This window comes from Electrona antarctica (assembly GCF_951216825.1).
Source record: "Electrona antarctica genome assembly, chromosome: 18".
Taxonomy (NCBI): Eukaryota; Metazoa; Chordata; class Actinopteri; order Myctophiformes; family Myctophidae; genus Electrona; species Electrona antarctica.
Window position 1 is genome coordinate 11,447,584 of NC_136799.1, and position 24,165 is coordinate 11,471,748.

Consider the following 24,165-nt stretch of genomic DNA (forward strand, 5'->3'; position numbering starts at 1 on the left):
GCAAACCGCATGCAGAAGCGAGGAGCGCGAGGGTGGGGTGGGGCGGGCTGAGGGTGTAGCTGTATTGTTCATGCTGCTACGTAGTCGGGTGCTAATTGTCCACCGCGCCGTGCATCACTCTCAATTAACCAGCAAGAGCCTTCCATTCCCTTTGTGTCACACACACAGCTCTGGGTTTAAACGAAGCTTTGGTTAGTATCCAACCAACAGAAAGAGGGAGGTGGGGAGAAGGGGGGGGGGGGGGGGGGGGGGGTATGTGGAAGAAACCAGCCAAGGTGAGTTAACGAGAGTGTGAGAAGGTAAACAGGTAAAGGAGACCGCCGGCCGAGAAGGAAATATAAATAAAACAAACGGCAAGCGTTCCGATCGATCAGACCGACTGATCGAGGAGGGGCTTACCTTCGTCAAATACCCCTTATTGGACCTTTAAGATATTTTTTTTAATCTAAAAAGGAAAAAAACACAGAATAGAGCATGGTGTAAGAGAAGAGGGAGGAACAAACCAACACACACAGCTGCGGCTCCCAAACACCACACAATGCTGCTGAAATGTCAGGGACGTTTTCTGTTCTTTTTTTCAGTCAGCTTGTGTGGCAACCCTGGCAAAGTAGTTAGTGGTCACTGGAAGGATGCAAGACATAAAGGGTTAAAAATACAGTCACATATACACACATTATGATCGGTAGGTAAACCGAGACACTTCCGCGATCCCTTGTCATCACCTGCTGACTTGGTGGGACCCGGTCAATCTGTCCCATGTTTCATGTCAATCTGTGGCTATGCGGGACAGTTTGAGGTGGCACAGCCCCGGTAGACAGTGAGATGGTGGTTAAAGGATGTTTTTTTTAACAGAAGAGGTTACAGACAGCAGTGATGATGAATGGGACTCCGGTAATGCTGTGTTCAGAGCTAGCGGTATACAGAAAGCCACAACACAGCCACACGTCTATGTTAAGGCATTAAAACAGATTCTGTGTCATTTTAGATCAGTGGTTTTCAACCCTTTTCATATCAAGGTCCATTATTCATTTTAGCCACGGACCTTTAGCCTCTCAGACCCAAAACTAAAGAATATTAGGTTATCGTGTTTTTTTTTCTTCAAGGGATTGTGGATTTTCTCCACAATTCCATGCTATATTGATGTTGGTGCCATTAGGGGAGATAACAGGCAAGCGTTGATCAAAATAACGATTCTTCTACATGCTCTACATGTGTAGGCTTCTTGTGTATTAAGTAATGCAGATGTTTAACAAAAATGTAACTCTTTGACAGTGTAAAATGAAACCATGGTTTCATGTTACGCTCTCAAGAGTTAAAGGTCTATATAAGGGTCCACTTGGTTACCAACTCTCCATCATTTAGCTGGGGACCACATGGAACCCCCTCAAGGACCACTGGTGGTCCCCGGACCACTGGTTGAAAACCACTGTCTTAGATTTGAGCTTTTACCATAATGATATTATATGATTCTTAACATATGATAGCAGACCTACAAGCTCATAGCGCGCCACTCGGTGGCACGCTATGAGCTTGTAGATCTGCTAAATTGGAGAGCTGAGAAGAAAAAAAACCTTAGCACCCACGTAACAACAAGTCAGTCTGTAGCTTTGTGTCACCGCCAGGCTAAACACAGCATAAGACTTCAAGCAGGGTGTGGGGGGGGGGGGGGGGGGGGGGGGGCAGGGGTAGGTCTCCAGGGAGCTCTTCAGTGTTTTAATGAGACAGGTCACCTTGCTGAAGAGCTCCGAACACCAGGAATTGGTTTGAGAATAAACAGTTTCAAATTACCTCCCCAACCCCCCAGAGGTGGCAGAAGGTTCACAGATATATATATATACCTGGATAGCACACATTTAGTTTATGGACAATGACCAATACAATAAAATGAGCAAAGAAACATCACATCAGGAATGGCACGGCTTACGTCTGTATTGACCACAGTTCATAGTCTATTTTGCTTTTACGTCACACCAAGTGTCATGTAAAAGCAACATGTCCAGCGTGTGACTAATGGCCGATGGCAGATGGACTGGACTGTCTGGTTCATGCAGTGTGATCTGGCTGTGTTCATGATGAGGTTGCATGTTGCAGAATCATGGAGTGAGATTGCTGAGAGTGTAGTGAGGTTGCTGAGGGTGTAGTGAGGTTGCTGAGAGTGTAGTGAGGTTGCTGAGGGTGTAGTGAGGTTGCTGAGGGTGTAGTGAGGTTGCTGAGAGTGTAGTGAGGTTGCTGAGGGTGTAGTGAGGTTGCTGAGGGTGTAGTGAGGTTGCAAAGTGTGTAGTGTAAAGAGCTTAGAGTGAGGTTGCATTCGGGACACCGAGCAGCCAGGTCAGGGTTCAAATTATTCATTCATTCGTTATTGGGATGAGCTGACAAACTGGGTTAACTAATCTAAACCTTTTGGTGTTTTAAGCATTATGTTATACTTTATCTATTGAAAAATAGCAGATCTACAAGCTCATAGCACGGCACCGAGTGCCACGCTACGAGCTTGTAAGTCTGCTATGTTTGAAAAATCGTGAAAATGTGGCGCAAATCTTTGAATATATTCTTTCAGAGCGAAAGTTTTTAACTCAAATCTTTACTTCTGGGGGTCCCTGGAACTACATATTTTCTGATGGGGGTCGGCGGCCAATTACATATAATTTTGGGGGTCCTTGACATGAAATAGTTTGAGAACCACTGATATAGGAACATAGGTTTTTCTGAAAACTGTCATGATTTAGGAGACATTTGTAGAATCGAACTTAGGTCTAAACACTTTGATAATAGCAGGTGCTCTTATGCACAGCAGCCATATTGGACAGAAAGGGTACCTGGACCACCCTTTGAGACCCACTGGTGTAGCAGAGACCAGACAACAACATGCACAATATCAGCACCCTGTCTCTGTTTGACCAGAATGGATACTTCATTACATACTTAATTAGTATCATTGGTAACACCAAGGACCAATTTCTTTCCAACGGAGCCATGTCATTATTCTGACCTCTCAATATTCCGACCTCCCCTAATTCTGAACTAACACAATCCCAAACCCTAACCTCACAGGAAGCCACGGGTGATTTTTAACCCGCAGCACGGATTAGTTGTAACCCGCCACGCATGTCGGGAGCCACGGGTGATTTGTTAACCCGCAGCACGGGTGAGTCTTAACCGGCCACGCATCAGGTCTAACTAACTTGATGTCTGACTGACTTATGGACAGTCCCCTTTCCAACATGGCTGCTGTCTGTGTGCATATTGAATATTCTGCATTCAAGAGAATGGTTTAGACTTTTGTTTTAGCCTCTCCCGCAAAAACCTGAAGCGCTAAACCATGCGCACCCCAGAGTGCTGCTATATGTGATGATGTCGTGTGCATTGACGGGGTGGGGGGTGGGGGGGGGGGGCAGGGCGTCATGCCTAAAGCGTGTCAGGAAGCAGGCAGAGTCTTACAGTCCAGCTTGGCCCAGGGGAATCCCTGGAAGTCACACTGCATCCCAGGCCAACGCCTGCAGCCTGGCATGGAGCATGGATGAGATGTTAGTGAGCTGCAATGGGAGCAAGAAGCAGCGACCATATATGGACATACACGTGATGGGAGGATGGAGGGAGGGAGAAACTAGCATACAGGCTCGCGCAGACTAGGAGTGGGACGGTTCACTTACCTCCGGTTTTGGATACAATAGGCCTATCGTATCGATACCTAACGTGCCGATTTGAATTATATTGCGATTCTTCATTATATTTGTGATTCAACGATTCGATAAACCACAAAAAGTTGAATCATACACTTCAAGGCAGCCAGATTTTAACAAAAGTGTCGAAAAAAATCACGACATTTGAGTGAATTGATCTTTCTGCCCACCCCTAGCGCAGTGCACGCACACACACACACACACACACACACACACACACACACACACACACACACACACACACACACACACACACACACACACACACACACACACACACACACACACACACACACACACACACACACACACACACACACACACACACACACACACACACACACACACACACACACACACACACACACACACACACACACACGGGTGGAAATGAAGGGCAGCGTTTTAAAGCCAGACACCATAGCCACATTGTTGGCAAACAATGGAAAAGCTACAGCATGAAAAAGACCAGTCAAAGACTTCAATTGGTCACCACATTATTATCTGTTGAACAAGACATGTCACAATTACATTATGTTGTACTGTATCTGCAGAACCTCTGTAAATATTTAGGCTAAATGCCTAAATTGTAAATACAGGGGGAAAAAAATGGACAAGACTGCATGTAAAAACAACAAAGCTGTGATAACTGCGTGCATGCATGTGTTTGCATGCGTGCGTGCGTCCGTGCGTGCGTGCGTGCGTGCGTGCGTGCGTGCGTGCGTGTGTGCGTGCGTGCGTGCGTGCGAGCGTGCGTGCGAGCGTCCGTGCGTGCGTATTAAAACCTATACCTGCTGAGTTGAACTACAGATTCAAGTATACAGTTGTTCCTAATATTAACTTTGTTTTCAAATATGATGCCAGGTGAAGGTGATGTGTGCGAAATTGCTTAACTGAAATGTTCAGGACCAAATGTAGCCGACAGACATAACATTTTCAGAATGAAACACAGACAGCGCGTGCACGCGCACGCACGCACGCACGCACGCACGCACGCACGCACACACACACACACACACACGTTAATCTATTTAAGCAGGCATATTCCGGCGCATGTACAAATTGCCATTCAGGGTGAGTTTCCGCAGGGCTTGAAGAGGTGCGACATTACTTCATTACATTACTGTCTCCCCCCAGCGCGAAACAAATCCCTCATTTAGTGGCACAGAAAAATGACTGTGTTCTCAAGCTGGCCTAACCTCTCTCACCCCTCTCTCTCTCTCTCTCTCTCTCTGCCCGGCTACAAAAGAGCCCACCGCCTCTGAAAAAAAAGAAAGAAAAAAAGCCTCACATCATCAGCTAACAGACTTGAACGACAGGGCGGTTGGGTAATTACAAGCTCTTTCTTCACTCTCTCTCTCTTCCTATACTATACCTCGCTCTCTCTCAAACCCTCCACCCCTCCTATGGATGGATTCTGTCCCTTTATGTTCTCTCCTCCCCTCCCCTCCCCTCCCCTCCCCTCCCTTGCATTACGGTGCACAGCGCTACTGCACTGCACTGTACTGTATCCGTATCTGCGCTGTAGAATTGGTCCGTGGTTTTCAACCCTTTTCAATATCAAAGTCCATTATTTATTCGTCATTTGAGCCACAGACCGCCATTTGATGGCATTTTAGCCTTGCAGACCCAAAACGAAAGAATATTTTTGTTATCGTTGGTCGGATACGATTCTGGTTGGTTTAGGAGAGATAACACGCAAACATTGATGAAAATAACAGTTCTTCTACATTCTCTAATTGTGTCGAGTTCTTGTAAACTAACTAATGCAGGTGTTCAATAACAATAATTTAACTCTTGAGAGCGTAACATGAAACCAAATGGACCCGTACATGAGTTAAAGATCTATGAGGGTCCATTTGGTTACCAACTCTACATCATTGAGCTGGGGACCACCTGCAACCCCCTCAAGGACCACTTGAAAGCTTTTAAAAGAGGCAGCAGCACCGCGATGAATATTGAGCTCCACTGACATAGAAACATAGGTATTTCAGAAAACTGTCAGGATTTAGAAGATATATTTTTTAATTTCGACGTCAGGCCGGGAACCCCTTTTGGTGTTTTAACTAAGCATTATGTTATACTTTAGCTATTGAAAAATAGCAGATCTACAAGCTCATATCGCGCCACCGAGTGGCGCACTACGAGCTTGTAGGTCTGCTATTTTTGAAAAATCGTGACATTTTATAAATTTCGACGTCAGGTCAAAGCGGGTTAAGGGAGTGGGGAGAGAGTTTAATTTTACTATATTATTCCACAGACTAGAAGTCTTACAGGATGTATATACAGTAAAAATGACTTGTCAGAATTGTGGATTTCTCTCTCTCGCCACTGTTATCTACCCACTTACAGAATGGACAGCTAAATCAAATCCAAACTCTAAAATATTATTTCATTGGGGATCCCTGGCACAGACTATTTTCAAATGGCGGTCCAAAACTACCATGTTTTGTCACGGTACATAAAAAAAAACAAGATATTTTTGGGGGATTCATTATTTATAATTGCGATGCAACACGTTATCTTCTTTTCGGCAAGCTACGCCGTTGTACTACGGAGTATCAATGGGACGGCCTTCCTGCCCGCTGCGAGCAACAGCCTCCATATCGCACCTGCCTTCTGAGAAGGCATGGGAGCTCAGCAAACACACATGAACAGCAGCGCGCACACAATGTGCAGGTGAGTACACACACACACACACAGTCATCATTCACACTTAATTATCACATGCCCAGTCAACATTTCAAAGCACACTTTTACAAAATAGGTAATGACACGGACCGCACGCACGCGCACGCACACGCACACGCACACACACACACAGCGACATTTTATGAATGCTGTTTTTTCACATTTATGACATTTTTAACCCCAATCCTAAAGCCGAAAATAGCTGATTTACAAGCTCACGTGTTGCAGGGCGAAATCACTATAAACTTGTAGATTAGCTATTTTTGGTGCAAAATACTGGCACGCAGCCAAGTGTAACCAGGCTGACTAACCCTAATTATACAACAGGTCGTTTCGAGGAAGCAATCTGATTGGTTAAAACAGCCTTCTAGCTGTGGTTCAAACCGGCATCATGGAACGGCTAATCAAAACAAAGAATTCAGCTGCTCTGTTCTCCCAGAGTGCAGCAAACTTGGTGGCTAGGCTAGCTAGTTTCTTGGGACATTTGTGGTTGTAGTGGCTATATCCGTAGCACTTGGCCCGTAGCACTTGCCCTAGCCTAGCCCCTTAGATAGCACATTATGTAGACTTAGATAGTATTTTAAACAGACTTATAGCTTGTTACGTAGACAGCTCTAGAATTGCACTTTATGTAGTCATAGCACTTTATAGTACACATGTATAATATATTATATAGTATAGTATGTATAGTTAACATAGATACTCCACTGTTACGTTCTTAGTTTACGCATGATTCATGATAACTACTTTTTATATATGTGATGTATGCCATGCTTTTGTTATTGCTTAATGTAAATCGCTCTGGATTAAGAGCGTCTGCTAAATGCCTAAATTGTAAATTGTATCCGTCATTAAAAAAACAAGATTTTTTTTGGCGACTATCTTAGTTTTAAGGGTAACTGTTGTATAATCGCAATATTACACTAGAGGGTGTGCGTTACTGTCATTAATGGCACTTCTGCGCTGCTTACAGAACTCGCCTTTGTCTCGTTCTTGCAGCAATGCAGGCGTGCCATTATTGACAGTAACGCACACCCTCTCGTGTAATATTGCTTAAACCAAAAAGCCTAACTCTAAATTCTTAATTAACCATAAAGCAAACCAATTCTCTCAGGAAAACGGTCATCACAACGTCCATATCTGAAATTCGACTATACGAGTGGTTAAATCTGGCCCTCACAAGTATAATAAGTAGACACACAGACACACATATACACACGCACACAGGCACACACACACACAAATTGCACGCACGCACGCACTTTGAAAGACGCGAACATGATAAGATATCCGAGGCTTCCTCTGTTACAATAGAACGTGTTTCCATCCAGTTCAAACGGAGTGGAAAAGTGCAACCGTGTATTGATCTGAAGTGAAGCGCGGCCGCAGATCGATCACAGCTTGTAGGAGCAAGAGAGAGAGAGATAAGACACGTTGTTGTCCTCTCCCTTCTGATAACCCTCCCACACCGGGAACGCACCCGTGTCAATTTAGCTTTTAACCACTTTAAACATGATTTTATACTTTTTTAATATATATTTATATGTGTTTTGAAACTCAAAACTCAAATGCTTCTGGGGGATATATTATAAGATGGGTGTCGGCGGGCCTAATGCATAATCATTTTGGGGGGGGGGTCCTTGACATGTTGGAGCACAACTGATTATAGCAAACATTATGTTTTTAGGATTTAGACGATGATCTCAGGTCTTACAGGGTTAAAGTGACACGCTGGGATGGATGCCACACGCTGATTTTACGAGTCTGATGAACGCACGCGCGCACGCACGCATGTACGCACACACACACGCACGCATGTACGCACACACACACGCACGCACAGTGACCTTCATTTAACAAGGCTGCTTATATTCACAGGAGAGTAATTGCATGGAAAAGATGCAGGTTTGCTTGAAACAAGGAGCGAATGGGGTTTGAAGCTCGGCTCACCGTTTGATATTCATCAGTGAGCATGTGCTCAGGACGAGCGCGCGTGCAAGATAGAGAGAGAGATGATTGCGACGTGTGTGATCCTGTAGATTTACGAAGTTTTTGTTTTATGACATACTTCCCTTCAGGTGTAGTTCTGGTTATAATGGAAAAGTAAACAAACAGACAAACAAAAAATATCACAGAAATTAACAGGTTTTGGAAAAAGTTTCACATTATGAAAGGTTCCGAGGTACCCTTCCTATTGGAAAAGAGCCATACAAAGGGCTCTATGCACAGAATAATGGGCTCTATGCACAGAATAATGGGCTCTATGCACAGAATAATGGGCTCTATGCACAGAATAAGTCTTCCTACTTCCGTCAGGTGTTACCAATGATAAAGGGCATTTCTCCCATTGTTTACATTGTGTTTAGGAAAACAATATGGCCGCAGCACCAGGAGGGGGTGGGGCAGAGGGGAGCAGGGGGGGGTCGACAAATGCCCTTACTGGGCTGCGTTCACACATTCAAGACACATGTCTTGTGTCCTGACACATGTCTTGTCTGAACCCAGCTTTGATGGATGTGTTCTGCCCACCTCCCCCCATCAAATGTTTGGTCAAACCATTGGGGTTCCATTGGAGCGGCCATTAAACACAGAGACAAAGACACAAAACAAGCTGGGTGGAGTTTGCTTATAGGTTAGGGTGGAGGACATGCTCACCTGTCCCACTCATGGGGTAGAAGCTGGGCGACGGCGAGAACACCTGCGACGCAAAGTCCTCGAACGTCATCACCTCGCGGTGGTTCTGCACGATGGCCTCCAGGTAGAGAGCCCGCTCCTCGTAGCTGATTGGACCACCGTTAAGGAAGATGGACGGAATCGATTGGACGGACAGAGAGAGAGAGACACTCACACACGATGAGAGATCGATAACATCACATGACCAAAAAAAAAGGAATGCATCCTGAATCCTAATGAGCAGAGAGAGGGATGGTGTTAACACAACATGATTAGCATCAAATCATCATCCGATTAGGATCAAATCCATTCACAAGAGGCACGCGCGCGCACGCGCACACGCACGCGCACACGCACACGCACACACAGTTACTTTGCAGACGAACAAACATACATTAAATGTTAAGCTACGCAGTCACACAAAGTCATTCAAATCCCCCCCAGCTTTGCCAGCTGCAACATTGAAGTGATCAACTAATTACCATCTAATAATATGATTGTGAAATGGGTGATTTGCCACGATGACTACTTTTATGTTTGATATTGTAAGTGAAATAATTTTTGGGGCCAATACATTTGTACTTTTACTTGATCTATAAATGCACCAAGTCTCTGTGTGTACTTCTGTAATCGTTCGTCCTACAGACTTCGCCACACATGTTCCACACCCTCAGTGCCTTGAGTCGGTCGGACCCACGGTTGTCCAGAACCGCCACAAAAGGCGGCCCTAGATAGCCATATATGGAGCTGGCCTGTTCTGACATCACAAATGACCCACAAATGGGTCGTCCCGACTCACTGTTTGGGAACCAGTGCTTTCCACCGTGGTCCGGGGACCACAGGTGGTCCTTGAGGGGGGGTTCCAGGTGGTCCGGGGACCACCGGTGGTCCTTGAGGGGGGGTTCCAGGTGGTCCGGGGACCACCGGTGGTCCTTGAGGGGGGGTTCCAGGTGGTCCGGGGACCACCGGTGGTCCTTGAGGGGGGGTTCCAGGTGGTCCGGGGACCACCGGTGGTCCTTGAGGGGGGGTTCCAGGTGGTCCGGGGACCACCGGTGGTCCTTGAGGGGGGGTTCCAGGTGGTCCGGGGACCACCGGTGGTCCTTGAGGGGGGGTTCCAGGTGGTCCGGGGACCACCGGTGGTCCTTGAGGGGGGTTCCAGGTGGTCCGGGGACCACCGGTGGTCCTTGAGGGGGGGTTCCAGGTGGTCCGGGGACCACCGGTGGTCCTTGAGGGGGGGTTCCAGGTGGTCCGGGGACCACCGGTGGTCCTTGAGGGGGGGTTCCAGGTGGTCCGGGGACCACCGGTGGTCCTTGAGGGGGGGTTCCAGGTGGTCCGGGGACCACCAGTGGTCCTTGAGGGGGGGTTCCAGGTGGTCCGGGGACCACCGGTGGTCCTTGAGGGGGGGTTCCAGGTGGTCCGGGGACCACCAGTGGTCCTTGAGGGGGGGTTCCAGCCAGGTGGTCCCCAGCTTTTAGATCTTTAACTCTTGAGAGCCCTCAATTATTGTTAAAAATCTGCATTACTTACAAAAAGTCTACACAATTAGAGACTGTAGAGAAATGCTATTTTTTATCTCTCCTAATGGTACCAACACCAATACTGTATGGAACTGTGGACAAAAAAAATAATCATTTTGGTTCTGAGAGGCTATATCTCATCCATCCGTGGCTCAAATGCAGAATAAATAATGGGCCTTGATATGAAAAGGTTTGAAAACCAGTGCTTTACACTACTGACCAGTACCCAGCCAGCCTACTGACCAGTACCCAGCCAGCCTACTGACCAGTACCCAGCCAGCCTACTGACCAGTACCCAGCCAGCCTACTGACCAGTACCCAGCCAGCCTACTGACCAGTACCGAGCCAGACTACTGACCAGTACCCAGCCAGCCTACTGACCAGTACCCAGCCAGCCTACTGACCAGTACCCAGCCAGCCTACTGACCAGTACCCAGCCAGCCAGCGGACACAGTCAAGGAAGGAACAATCATCCCAGCCTCATAACCCCACATGGGAAAGCAGATGCCAGAATCTATCGCCCTCTCCTCTCTAACAGAACACCCCCCCACCAACATACGCACGCACATGTCTGTGTCACCACACACACACTTCTCCTCCATGCCATCAGGGGGGAAATTGGAGCCATTTGAAATTCAGAGTGACAAGCACTGACTGCCTGGACGCCTGGAGAGACGGACGGATAGACTGATCTGAAACGGAGAATCACACGGATTTGAAATAAGGAACTGTGTCTCTCTCTCTCACACACACACACACACACACACACACACACACACACACACACACACACACACACACACACACACACACACACACACACACACACACACACACACACACACACACACACACACACACACACACACACACACACACACACACACACACACACACACACACACGAAAGATTCGAAATGGCTGACTGGCTGCCTTAGAACACACTCCAACAGCTGTTATCATATTATTAGCACGCTAAGTTCGCTGGGTGGAATAGAGCTGGACGCTGGGTTGAGGTATGAGACTGAATCAAAAGGACTGATATGACGGCGTAATGATGGCGGGGTGAGGGGGCTTTGGACACGGACTGGACACGCACCCACGTGTGTGTGTGTGTGTGTGTGTCTGTCCCAGAATGCCATGCACTGGCCAGTGATGCCCAGGGCAGCACGGGCCATTCCAGCCCTGCCTTATTGATGGACGACACCTGACAAATAGCCTGACGAACACATGCAACCTCACACAGAAACACGCACGCACGCACGTGCACGCCTCCGTCCCCTGCAGACACAGCATCTCATTAGCAGTGTGGTGCTAACCGGGGCAGCGGGGCTGTTGCTATAAGGCCAAGAGCAGAGGCACCGTGCAGGCTGAGGCCGGAGATAGGCTGGACCGCTCTGGGTCTGGGTTAGACAGATAGGACCGGACGGGCGCTGGCTGGCAGAACCCACCCCACCCCCCCGGGGGTGAGGGGGGCAGATCTGGGCACATGCCGCCACAGCCGGGGTCCAAGGCAAGCCGTGACGAATGGCTGCTAAAAGGAGACCGTGGAGAAGCAGGGGTGACGGGCACCTGAGCCTGGGGTGGGTGGGTGGGTGGGTGGGGGCCCAGGCGAACATGCCAGGGGGTGCCATGTGGGTAGGCTGCAGATCACACACACAAAGAGAGAGCGAGAGAGAAAGAGAGAGAAGGACAGAGAGAGAGAGACAGAGAGAGACAGAGGACAACAAGAGACAGGAGAAGGAGAGGAGCGAGCGAAAACGAATTAGCCATGATGACTACGATGAGTAAATATACCGAAAATTTCGTCAACAAATAAACTAAAGACTAAAATGTCAGGGAGCGGGGACTATTGGAGGAGAGATCATTTTATGTTTGGTCGCGCTCTGAAAATAGCAGATCTACAAGCTCACTATGCGTCGCAAAGTGGCGCATTGTGAGCTTGTAGGTCTGCCATTTCACTAGGCACACAGCGAAGTGTAAATGGTGCATTAGGCCCAGCGGTGGCTCATAATACGCCCTGCGTTCTTCAGCACTAGAACAGCCGCCTGGATAAAGAGCACGTGGTCCTGTCAGCAGTGGGAACTCTCTGGGAACGTCACCGTCCCTGGATGGATGCTGCTGCTAAAATGACCGGCACACAATGACAGGCAGGGGCATCCCGCGCTCTGCTGCCATGGCAACCAGGGTCACACAGCTCTATGAGGCGGGTCACACCCAGGGCTTTATGGATGACACGCAGGGAGAGTGGGGGGGAGAGAGAGAGAGAGAGAGAGAGAGAGAGAGAGAGAGGGGGAGAGAGGGGGAGAGAGAGAGAGAGAGAGAGAGAGAGAGAGAGAGAGAGAGAGAGAGAGAGGGAGAGATAAGAGATAAGAGATAAGAGATGACAGATGAGAGATGAGAGATGAGAGATAAAAGGGAGTGGATTAAAGGAGGTGAGGCGAGGGAAGTTAAAGCAAGGACACAGACAGCGGAATGTGTGACGGGTTGGACGACGAGATATGCAGGAAACAGAGTGAAAAAGAAAAAAATTATATTGAGGAATGGGAGTATAAGAGAGCAACAGAGAGAGAGGGATAGAGTGTCAGAGAGCGAGAGACAGACAGCGAGCGAGAGACACACAGCAACAGAGAGAGAGAGAGAGAGGCCACCTCATGGGTCAACAGAGCCATATGGCGGTCCATTATCAGAAATGCAGATGACTGCAGCCTGTTATTGAGATTCCCTAAGCAAATATTGACTCCAGCTGGAGCTGTGACTCTGTCTCTCTCTCTCTCTCTCTGACACACGTCTCTCCTCCACCACTTCCTCCTACCACCCGTACAGCGTGTCCCAGAGAGAGAGAGAGAGAGGGGAGAGAGAGAGAGAGAGAGAGAGAGAGAGAGAGAGGGAGACGGAGAGAGAGGGAGAGAGAGAGAGAGAGAGAGAGAGAGGGAGAGGGAGAGGGAGAGAGAGGCAGGAAGAGGAAACAAAATCTGTTAATAAAGATGCCAAGAACAGAGAAAAGACAGACGGAGGAGGAGAGGAGAGGAGGACAGTAATAAAAGGTATTTTGGAGATAAGTGAGGGGGAGGAGTCATCACAATAAGGTCACTTAGTAAGTAAACGCACAAGGTCATCTGTCGAGAGGAAAAAATTGCAGCACAGAAATCAGAGCTAATGCATCTCGGGGAGGGGGGGCCGTCGGGGGCAATCTAGTCTCTCTCTCTCTGTCTTTGTGTTTGTGTATAATTACTAATCCATGGGCACAGCTTGTTCCTCTGCATATGGAGGGAGAGTGGACGCTGCTGCCTGCCTGCACACAGTAACTTAATCTGTTAAGACCTAGAACAAGACCAGATTCTAAAAATGTCTTCTAGATCATCTGAAAAACCCATATGTTTCTATACCAGTGGTGCTCAGACTATTTCATGTCGGACTGCGGACTCCAAAATTAAACGTAATTGGCCGCTGACCCCCCCCATCTGCAAATATGTCGTTCCAGGGACCCCCCCTCAGAAACAAAGATATGAGTTAAAAACGTTCGCTGTGAAAGAATATATATCCAAAGATTTGCACCACATTTTCACGATTTTTCAAAAAATAGCAGATCTACAAGTTCGTAGCGCGGCTTGTTAGATCTGCTATTTTTCAACAGCCATAAAGTTTAAAATAATGTCTTAACGTGGTTTCAACGCTCAAAGTGACACAGACGCGTCCCTCAGGGCTAAATGGGTTAATCAGGGGACACGCCGTACGTCCACAACACAACACGACCACGCTAAGCCTATACCTTCTGCATGTCATGGATATTGAACTCGGTGACACTGCCCTCGTTCCGAGCCTTCTGACCGGAGAATACAAAACGATATACGCTCCGGCTGCCTTGCCCTGTTACATCCAACAAACAAAAACTATAACAAGAAAAATATCTCTGAAAAGACAAATCACAGGTTTTTGTGTCCGACCTGCACTCACTTTCAACCTGGCGTCCCTATTTAGAGACTTTGACATTACATGCTCTAGTACAAAAGTAGAAATCTACATTTTTTGTCGTAAGTTTCCCAAAATGTGTGAAAGTAGCAGATCTGCATCCCGAGACGTGAGACGTCCTGGTCTAGTTAGTGCAGTGGTTCCCAAACGTTTCAGCTCGTGACCCAAAACTGAAATGAGATATTTTTGCCCGGGATCCAAACTAGTGAAAATAGCCGATCTACAAGCTCACACACAAATACGAACTATTTGTTCTAATTCATGGAATATCCTACAATTTTCTTTCATTTCTTCATGAAGTTACTGAAAAAACAACAACATTGGATTTTGTTATTAATTCTGGAAAAGTTTAGCTTTTTTGGGGTTTGGGTTATTTGAAAATGTTTTTGAAATAATTATAATTATAATTATAATAATAATTAAAAACCAAATGTAGGAAAGAAAAACTAAGGGGACCCATAACAATGACACCGTCCGTCATACAGGGGGAGTGTAAAGTACGTGACACCGTCCGTCATACAGGGGGAGTGTAAAGTATGTGACACCGTCCGTCATACAGGGGGAGTGTAAAGTACGTGACACCGTCCGTCATACAGGGGGAGTGTAAAGTACATGACACCTTCCGTCATACAGGGGGAGTGTAAAGTACGTGACACTGTCCGTCATACAGGGGGAGTGTAAAGTACGTGACACCGTCCGTCATACAGGGGGAGTGTAAAGTACGTGATACCGTCCGTCATACAGGGGGAGTGTAAAGTACGTGACACCGTCCGTCATACAGGGGGAGTGTAAAGTACGTGACACCGTCCGTCATACAGGGGGAGTGTAAAGTATGTGACACCGTCCGTCATACAGGGGGAGTGTAAAGTACGTGACACCGTCCGTCATACAGGGGGAGTGTAAAGTACGTGACACCGTCCGTCATACAGGGGGAGTGTAAAGTACGTGACACCGTCCGTCATACAGGGGGAGTGTAAAGTACGTGACACCGTCCGTCATACAGGGGGAGTGTAAAGTACATGACACCGCCCGTCATACAGGGGGAGTGTAAAGTACGTGACACCGCCCGTCATACAGGGGGAGTGTAAAGTAGCTAGAGGACCTCCAGTAAGTGGTTGAGAAGCGCTCATGTGCTGTTTACGTGGAATCCACCGTGTGTTAATAGCGACTGTCTGTCAACCCTGTCATGCTGTGTCTGTCCAAAGAGACGGCCTGTCATCATCATTAGCAACTCTACAGTTAACTCGGCGCGATAAGGCACAAAGCGGAGGTAAGTACGTACACGCACACGCACACACACATGGATCGATGTTCTCCGAGATGCAGCGCAACCCAAGTCATGCGTGTCATAACTGTCATTTACGGCTCAAAGTGAACGGGCGATTGAGTAACGGAACGACAGCGCGTGGGAGGAGAGAGAGCATGTTGCACCACTTTGGGAATTTCCTAAAGACATCAGCCCCCTATACCCCCCCCCCCCCCCCCCCCAACACACACACACCCCCCCCCCAGCGTTCCGCGCGGCTGCATTCCCATTAGAGGAGACGAGACCAGAGCCAATATAATGTCTATGGAGCGTGTCCACCGTTAGGAGAATCACACGAGAGAGAGACAGACTTGAGGCGCAACAATGTGCTAGACATACGGTAATACATAAATATATACGGTATAATAAATATATGGCTGCTGTCAGGCAGAAATCTCCATATTCAAACCTCTTGTGTTGTTTTGGTAAATGAACGCCCTGCTGTTATTATCATCACACCACAGCGTCACACACAAGCATCACAAGCAGCAGATCGGACACGTGTTGAGCTTGTAGATCTTTTTTTTTGGCGAATCCTGAAAAGTAACCGTTTCGGATATAATGAGGTTCCCACGCGACAGACATGATAACTTGTAGATCTTCTAGTGGGGTTAGGGTTAGGGCTATACGCCCTAGGGCGTATAGCCTAGTGGTAGAGTAGAGAACAGATATCTTGTAGATCAGCTAGTGGTGAGGCCGTATAGGCTAGTGGTAGAGAGAGAACATCTGTTAATCAGAAGGTCACCGGTTCGCCTCCGCGCCCCAGCCCACGTGTCCCTGAGCAAGACACTCAACTACAGAGATGGAGGCTCGGCTCGGAGACGGACAAAAGAAAAAGAGCAGTGCTTCCATTTCCTCTCTACATCAATGTTCACATTTGCATGTTTGGATTGTGCAGATAATAGTCCTACTCTGACCCCCCGAACTCCCCACACACACACCCACCCACGGTGCAGAGGGTGACAAAGGCCCTGAGTTACGGCTGGCGTGTGGCCTTCAGACTGTGTGTGTGTGTGTGTGTGTGTGTGTGTGTGCGCGCACGTGTGCGTGTGTGTGAGAGAGGGGACGGCTGTGTCCCATCGACCGAAAGGCCACGCGCGGTCACACAAACTCACACTTCAAAACACACACAATGAGATTTTATTTAAGTTATGGGTTTGTGCGTAAAAGACAAACATAATGAGAAGACACGCAGCCAAACACCAACCCACCTGTGTGTGTGTATGCACATGCACTATATATAGAGATATGCATGTGTGTGTATGTCCACAACAGCACACATGTGCATGCATATATATATATATATATATATATATATATATATATATATAAAATACAGATATATCCCTAGATGTGTGCATATGCATCCACATGCATATGTATATGTGTGTGTGTGTGCTATCCAGATGGCATGGGGTCTTGGGGGAATGGTGGGGGTCAAGCGTCTTTGTGGATCAAAGCCAAGGTCAGGACGGCAGCACAGAGCCACGTTCAAGGTGAATGGAGGCCTCAGATGCTCCTCACTACCAGGCTGCTGCTGCTGGACCCCAATGTCACCTCCCTCTCTCTCTCTCTGGACCCCCAATGTCACCTCCCTCTCTCCCTCTCTCTCTCTGGACCCCCAATGTCACCTCCCTCTCTCTCTCTCTCTCTGTGGACCCCCAATGTCACCTCCCTCTCTCTCTCTCTCTGGACCCCCAATGTCACCTCCCTCTCTCCCTCTCTGGACCCCCAATGTCACCCCCCTCTCTCCCTCTCTGGACCCCCAATGTCACCTCCCTCTCTCCCTCTCTCCCTCTCTGGACCCCCAATGTCACCTCTCTCTCTCTCTCTCTCTGGACCCCCAATGTCACCTCCCTCTCTCCCTCCCTCTCTCTCTCTCTCTGTACCCCAACCTCACTTCCCTCTCTCTCTCTGTACCCCAACCTCACCTCCCTCTCTCTCTCTCTCTCTCTCTCTCTCTCTCTCTATGGACCACCAGGCTTCCTTCACATGGATTAAAGCAAAGATCTAAATCTCACGACTGAAAGTGTTATGACATCACACAGACTCATGGCTGTGTGATGACAAAGAACTCCACATATGGGCATAAAAGGCACACAGACTTGAACAGAACTGGGTGGGGCATTCATTTCCAACTTGCATCGTTCCAAGTAGGCCAGTGCCCAACAGGCAACTCTCTAGTTTGCTCAGACACATCACCTCCCTCCCCCTCTTTCAGATGCTGTTGGACCCCAAAACATCACCACCTCCCTCCCTACCGCTCTCCCTCCCTCCCTCTCTTTCTGCATGCGTCCCTCCACAGGGACCTGTCCTCAACGGCTGTCCACTGGGATACATCTTATGCCCCGCATAACCCCACCCAAATATATGCACACATGCACGCGCGCGCACACACACACACACACACACACACACACACACGTTTGCATCACAATACTTGTAAGGATGTCAACCTTTTTAGGATGGCGATCTTTTAAATATTTCTTTCTTACAAGCTTTCAATGTTGCCTGTAGATTGGCTATATTGTCAGTGTATGACACAGGGTCTTAAATAAATATAAATCAGGCATAACTCCGATCTTGACCATTAACACCTAAGCTGGAAAATCCCCTAATACTAACCTGAACCCCAACCTGAATTTAATACTAACCTGAACCCCAACCTGGATTTAATACTAACCTGAACCCCAACCTGGATTTAATACTAACCTGAACCCCAACCTGAATTTAATACTAACCTGAACCCTAACCTGAATTTAATACTAATTGTATGCCATAACGCTGTATATAAATGTACTGGTCCCCATATATATGGGACCAGGAAAATTATACTCACAATGTATTTTTCTAAAATTCTACTATAATTGTGGGGACATTTGGCCCTCACAGTCAAAAGTATAGCAATAAATGTGTGTATGTACACACACACACACACACACACACACACACACACACACACACACACACACACACACACACACACACACACACACACACACACACACACACACACACACACACACACACACACACACACACACACACACACACACACACACACACACACACACACACACACACACACACTTCCCCAAAGGAGGCTATTCTGAACTTTGAACTGATGTCTCTTCGGAGCCGTCCGTCCCCTCCCTCTCTTTGTGTCCCCGAGACCCCCTGCCGATAGAGGGCCTCTCGGTGCCCCCCCCCCACACGCCTGCGTCCCCTCCGACCCACACTCACCATCATGCACACACAGAACACAGACCCCCAGAGCCAACAGGATGTCGGTGCGTCGTGCGTGTATCAGGTACCAAAACATAAATCGCAGAAATCTCATATCTCCATATTTTAACGTGTCCCCCCGTAAATTAACATGCTATTTCATCATACTAGAGCATGGCGCTATATTGTTGAATTTGAATCCAGAAAAGTAACAGTTTTGGACATGAGGACAGAGACGAAATAAAATACAAATATAGGTGACATGAAAATAATTTAGAATTTAGAACACATCTTTGTCGGACTGCATGAATACATTTGCTCAAACACGCCATTGTCATAAACGTTTTCCACAATCACACAAGTACAAAACACAGAGAGAACGAGGGAGACAGAGTGAGGTAGAGAGAGATAGGAGTTAGTTAATCCAGTGGTTCCAAACCTTTGAGCGGTGCCTCCGCTCCATCACGCAGCTATGTGTGTCCCTATGTATGTATACGTATAGCAGCACGGATGAGCACGGAAGGATGCAACACGATAACTCTGTCATTTCTCGACCGTTTCGGACGTGGGAAGGCTCGCCAGAACCGGGACGGCCACCTGCCCATGTTCATGCGGGTCCTGATGTTCCGGGGATCCCCCGGGGACCCCCACACGGTAACTCTGTCATTTCTCGACCGTTTCGGACGCAGGAAAGCTCACCGGAACCGGGCCAGCCCCCTGGGCGCATTCCTGGGGGTCTGGATGTTGCCCCCAGGGACCCCCACACACACACACTACAGACCCCCATTTGAAAAGATATGCCAAGGACCCCCATGAGAAGATTTTTACGGCTCTAGCAGTGATTCTCAACCCGTTTAATTCCAAGGACATGCATTAGTCTACGGACCCCCATTAAATGGGATTTCTATCTCTGATACCCGAATTTATATTGTAAAATCAAAGTTAATTTAACTCAGAGTGTACAAATGGAACCAAATGGACCCTCTCTTACGTTACAGAGCACAGACCCATAAGGGTCCATTTGGTTCCTATAACTATCATTTAGCTGGGGGAACTCCCTCAAGGAACCCTAGGGGTCCCCGGACCACACTTTGGGAAGCACTGAGTTAATCTATAGATAGGGCGCAGGGCGTCACAGCGGGGGTCTGCCCAGTAGGGCCAAGATTAGACACGGAGGAGGGGGGGGTTCTTCTTTAAGACCAACCCCACCCTGAGGTTTCACTGTTTCAGAAGAGAGTCACAGAGGTCAACTAGTCCTATAAAAGGGCCTCTGGTGTTCCACCTATGGAGAAGGGGGCACGCTCCCTAAAAAACTATAACAACATATGATTGAGACATTAGGAACTTCAGGGACATAAGCCTATTATTGGGACGTGATGTCCCTGAACAATGGGCTCGGACCTTCAGCTCAGCACAGCGTGTGGCCCAAGGAGAGAAAACGGGTCTGCTTGCTACAGACTGCACTCCGCTGGGTGCTAAAACCCATGCATTACTACCTGCTGACTCTTTTGTATTTTCTATTATTTGCATTATTTGTTATTCCTGGCTGTATCTGTGTTCTGTGTTTCATAACTGCTGTAATGCCGTGTCGAGTGGATTTCTCTCGTATAAAAGGTCTGTCTAAAAAAAGATTAACACAATTCAACAATTCACCGTGGTAAATGGTGCATTTATATAGCGCCTTTATCCAAGGCGCTTTACATAGATTGTGCATTACATACACCCATTCACACACACATTCATACACCGATTGCGGCGGAAGCCATGCAAGGTACCAACCAGCTCATCGGGAGCAATTTGGGGTTCAGTGTCTTGCCCAAGAACACTTCGACATGTAGCCAGGAGGAGCCGGGGTTCGAACTGCTGACCCATGGATCATTGGATGACCTGCTCTACCTCTTGAGCCACAGTCGCCCCAGTGGTCACACAGACGTCGGGCATTTTGCTATTAAGTTAATGAAATAATGCCACCCAGGGTGGTGAAAAGATATGTACAAAAAATGTAAACGTGGTGATAGAAGGTTTCAGCCCAAAGTGACGATTATATACGGTCTCTGTCGGGTGGAAACCTCATATGTCCAAAACTGTTACTTTTCAGAATTCAAATAAAAAATATAGGGCATGCGCATGCTTAAAGTGAATGGCACATCGAGTGGCAAAGCTACATGCAAAGTGAGTTTAAAATTGTTTAACGTTGTTTAATGCAATCAGATTTTCTGTTTGGATGCATGGGTTGTCAAGGCCAGAAAGTAGTATTTTGCCACTTTCCTGCATAGCTTCAGGGTTTGACGATGATGTCACGCACATACCCTCTATAGAGCGTCGCAGTCCCGCCCCCTACCAGGGCCCAGGAAATGATTCCCCGTTCATTTTCCTCAGACATTTCAAAAAGTATTTATTTAAAGACCTTTTAAGCGTCGTACAAAGCCAACTCTAGTTGTGAGAAATCATAACAAACACAATTTTTCGGGCCGAACAAATAATTAGAAAGAAGAAGAAAACGGAAGGTTACAACACTTTTCTTGTTTTTCTTTTTTGTAATTATTTGTTTGGTCCAAAATATTGTGTTTATTGTCATGATTTGTCACGACTCGAGTTGGCTTTGTACGACGCTTAAAAGGTCTTTAAATAAATACTTTTTGAAATGTCTATGGGAAAAATGCATTGGGCATTCCTGGGCCTGGCGTCGTCATGAAAGGGGGCGGGACTGCGGCGCTCTATAGCAAAAGCAGCAGATCGACTGCATTTCGAACTTTTTTTTTTTTAAAGATTTGTTTTTGGCCTTTTGCCTTTATTGATAATTATAAGTGAAGATAGACTGCAGGAAAGCGGGAGAGAGAGAAGGGGAGAGACACGCAGCGAACGTCGCCATGAACGGGACTCGAACACGCAACGTCAGGCCAGAGCCTATATGTGGCATGTGCCTGGACCACTAGGCCAGCGGGTGCCCCTGGATCTGCTACTTTTGATGGGTTTGCGTGACGATGTAGTATGACCAAATATAAAATAAAATATGCAGATAAGAGGTGTCTGCCCAACAGCAACTATATATATTAATTTTAAACGAAACAACAAACAAACAGAAGCTAAAGGGGAAACATTAGAACGCTGCACATGAGGACACGCAGTCCGTTGTTCCTGCCGGCTCCTCCTCGGGGCCTCGGGAGCATCAGTCAAGGTTAATCCTGTTTGTAGAAGCATCGGCGCTAAAAGGGGCCCCTCTCTCTCGTGGTTGAAGAGGGGGACAGTTTGGAGTTGTGATGGAGGAGAGGGGGGCCCCTAGGTGCTTGACCCCCCGCCCACCCACCCACCCTCTCTCAGCCTCACATCTGCCCATTAACCTCGGCCAATCAGCTTGACCTTGCAGAGAGGAGGGGAGGCCAGTAGTGGCGCGGCACGTAGCGGGGCCGTCATTGACTCCCCGGCCGAAACATAATTGGCCTGTTAAGAGAAGAGGGTGGAGGAGGGGGAGGGGGGTGAGTACTAGAGGTCTTCACGGGGTCTGGCCCCCGAACCGGAAATACAGGGAAATACCCCGATGTACCCGTACGTACGGGCTCAGGTCCCGGTTTTATATGGGTTGGGTCCGGATGGGTCGGTTCATATATCCATTCCCTCGGTTCTGTTTTATCATCATTGCGTGAAACACCTGAGTGGATCCGAGAAGACCTGCACTCGGCGCTGATTAGGACGGAGAGGCATGAAGTGCTGTGTGATGATTGAGGCTGACCTGGGATCAGATTACTGCAGTGCAAAATAAACGGGGGGGTGAGTACAATGACGTGGGAGAGCGGATTAAACTATACCTCTGTGGGGTCGAAGGTGCACGTACTGTGGATTCCCTCTACATGGAGGTACAAACCACACAATTTAACCCATTCTGGGCGGGAACCACTTTTGGTGTTTTAAGCATTATGTTATGCTTTAGCTATTGAAAAAAAAGCAGATCTAGGTCTGCTATTTTTGAAAAATCGTGAAAATGCGGCACAAATCTTTGAATATATATTCTTTCAGAGCGAAAGAGGCTTTCACCTTTATTTTATATATTTTATGGAGGGACAGACAGTAGGCTGACAGGAAATGGGGAGAGAGATGGGGGGGAAGACATGCAGTAAAGGCCGTCGGGATCGGGAGTCGAACCCGCGGCACACTGCCAGACTGGATTACCAGCCAAGGTGCCTGGACCATTGAGCCATGGCCCAGAGAGCGAATGTTTTTAACTCAAATCTTTGCTTCTGAGGGGTTCCCTGGAACAACATATTTTCAGATAGGGGTCGGTTGGCAATTACATATCATTTTTGGGGTCCTTGACATTAAATATGGAGCACCACTGATACAGAAACACGAGGTATTTCAGAAAACTGTCAGAATTTAGAAGAATTATTTTTAAATTTCGACGTCAGGCCTATACACGGGTTAATCTCATATATACGGTAGTCTTGTCGTAGGTCTGCTACTGTACGTACTGTACCTGCAGGATTCCATTATGGGCTATTATACTACAACACCCAACAGCTGGGGTTGTTCCATGTAATATCTCGGAAAACAAATCGGATCTCGGAACGGATGAATTTCACGGTTCGGGTCCGTCACTTTACTTTGGACCAGCGAACAGCTCTAGTGCAGTGCAGCAGTGGTCCCTGCAACCGTTTCTGGACATTGCTGAAGCAAAGCCCCCCATTTGCAAGCGGTGCACTTGCTTGGTGGTTCGCCGTGGTAAACATGGGGAGAGTTGGAGCGACGGAAAGGGAAAGGACCTGGCTGGGAACCAGTGTTGATTTCGTCGACTAATACTATGACGAAAAATGTTCGTCGACTACCTTTTTTCACTGACGAAAACGAAATGGAAACTACATGAAAACTAAGCTATGATGACTAGAAGTAAGACTAAGTATATTGACAATTTCGTCAACAAATAAAAACTAGACAAAATTGTGAAAAAAGGGACTAGTGGACTAAAGGTCCAGTATAAGTAAGACAAGTCATTTTACACTTGTTTGGATGCTGAAAATAGCAGAGTTTGTAGATCGGCTATTTTCACTTTTCAGCAAGTGTAAAATGAGACATTACGACGGCATTAAGGCCCGCCAAAAAAATACAA

At 47.5% G+C, this 24,165-nt stretch overlaps 1 protein-coding gene across 5 annotated transcripts in view; it reads right to left on the bottom strand.

The window, feature by feature from the left end:
• ralgapa2 (Ral GTPase activating protein catalytic subunit alpha 2) overlaps nucleotides 1-24,165 on the bottom strand; it is a 233,553-nt gene that overhangs the window by 7,482 nt on the left and 201,906 nt on the right. For 3 of the 5 annotated variants that reach the window (XM_079527212.1, XM_079527209.1, XM_079527208.1), the window contains one exon: nucleotides 9,027-9,151. In XM_079527212.1, the coding sequence (XP_079383338.1) occupies nucleotides 9,027-9,151 (125 nt within the window). Of the gene's footprint in view, nucleotides 1-399; nucleotides 446-3,391; nucleotides 3,502-9,026; nucleotides 9,152-24,165 lie in introns of those variants that run through there. The other 2 variants (XM_079527211.1, XM_079527210.1) reach the window with 2 other exon arrangements.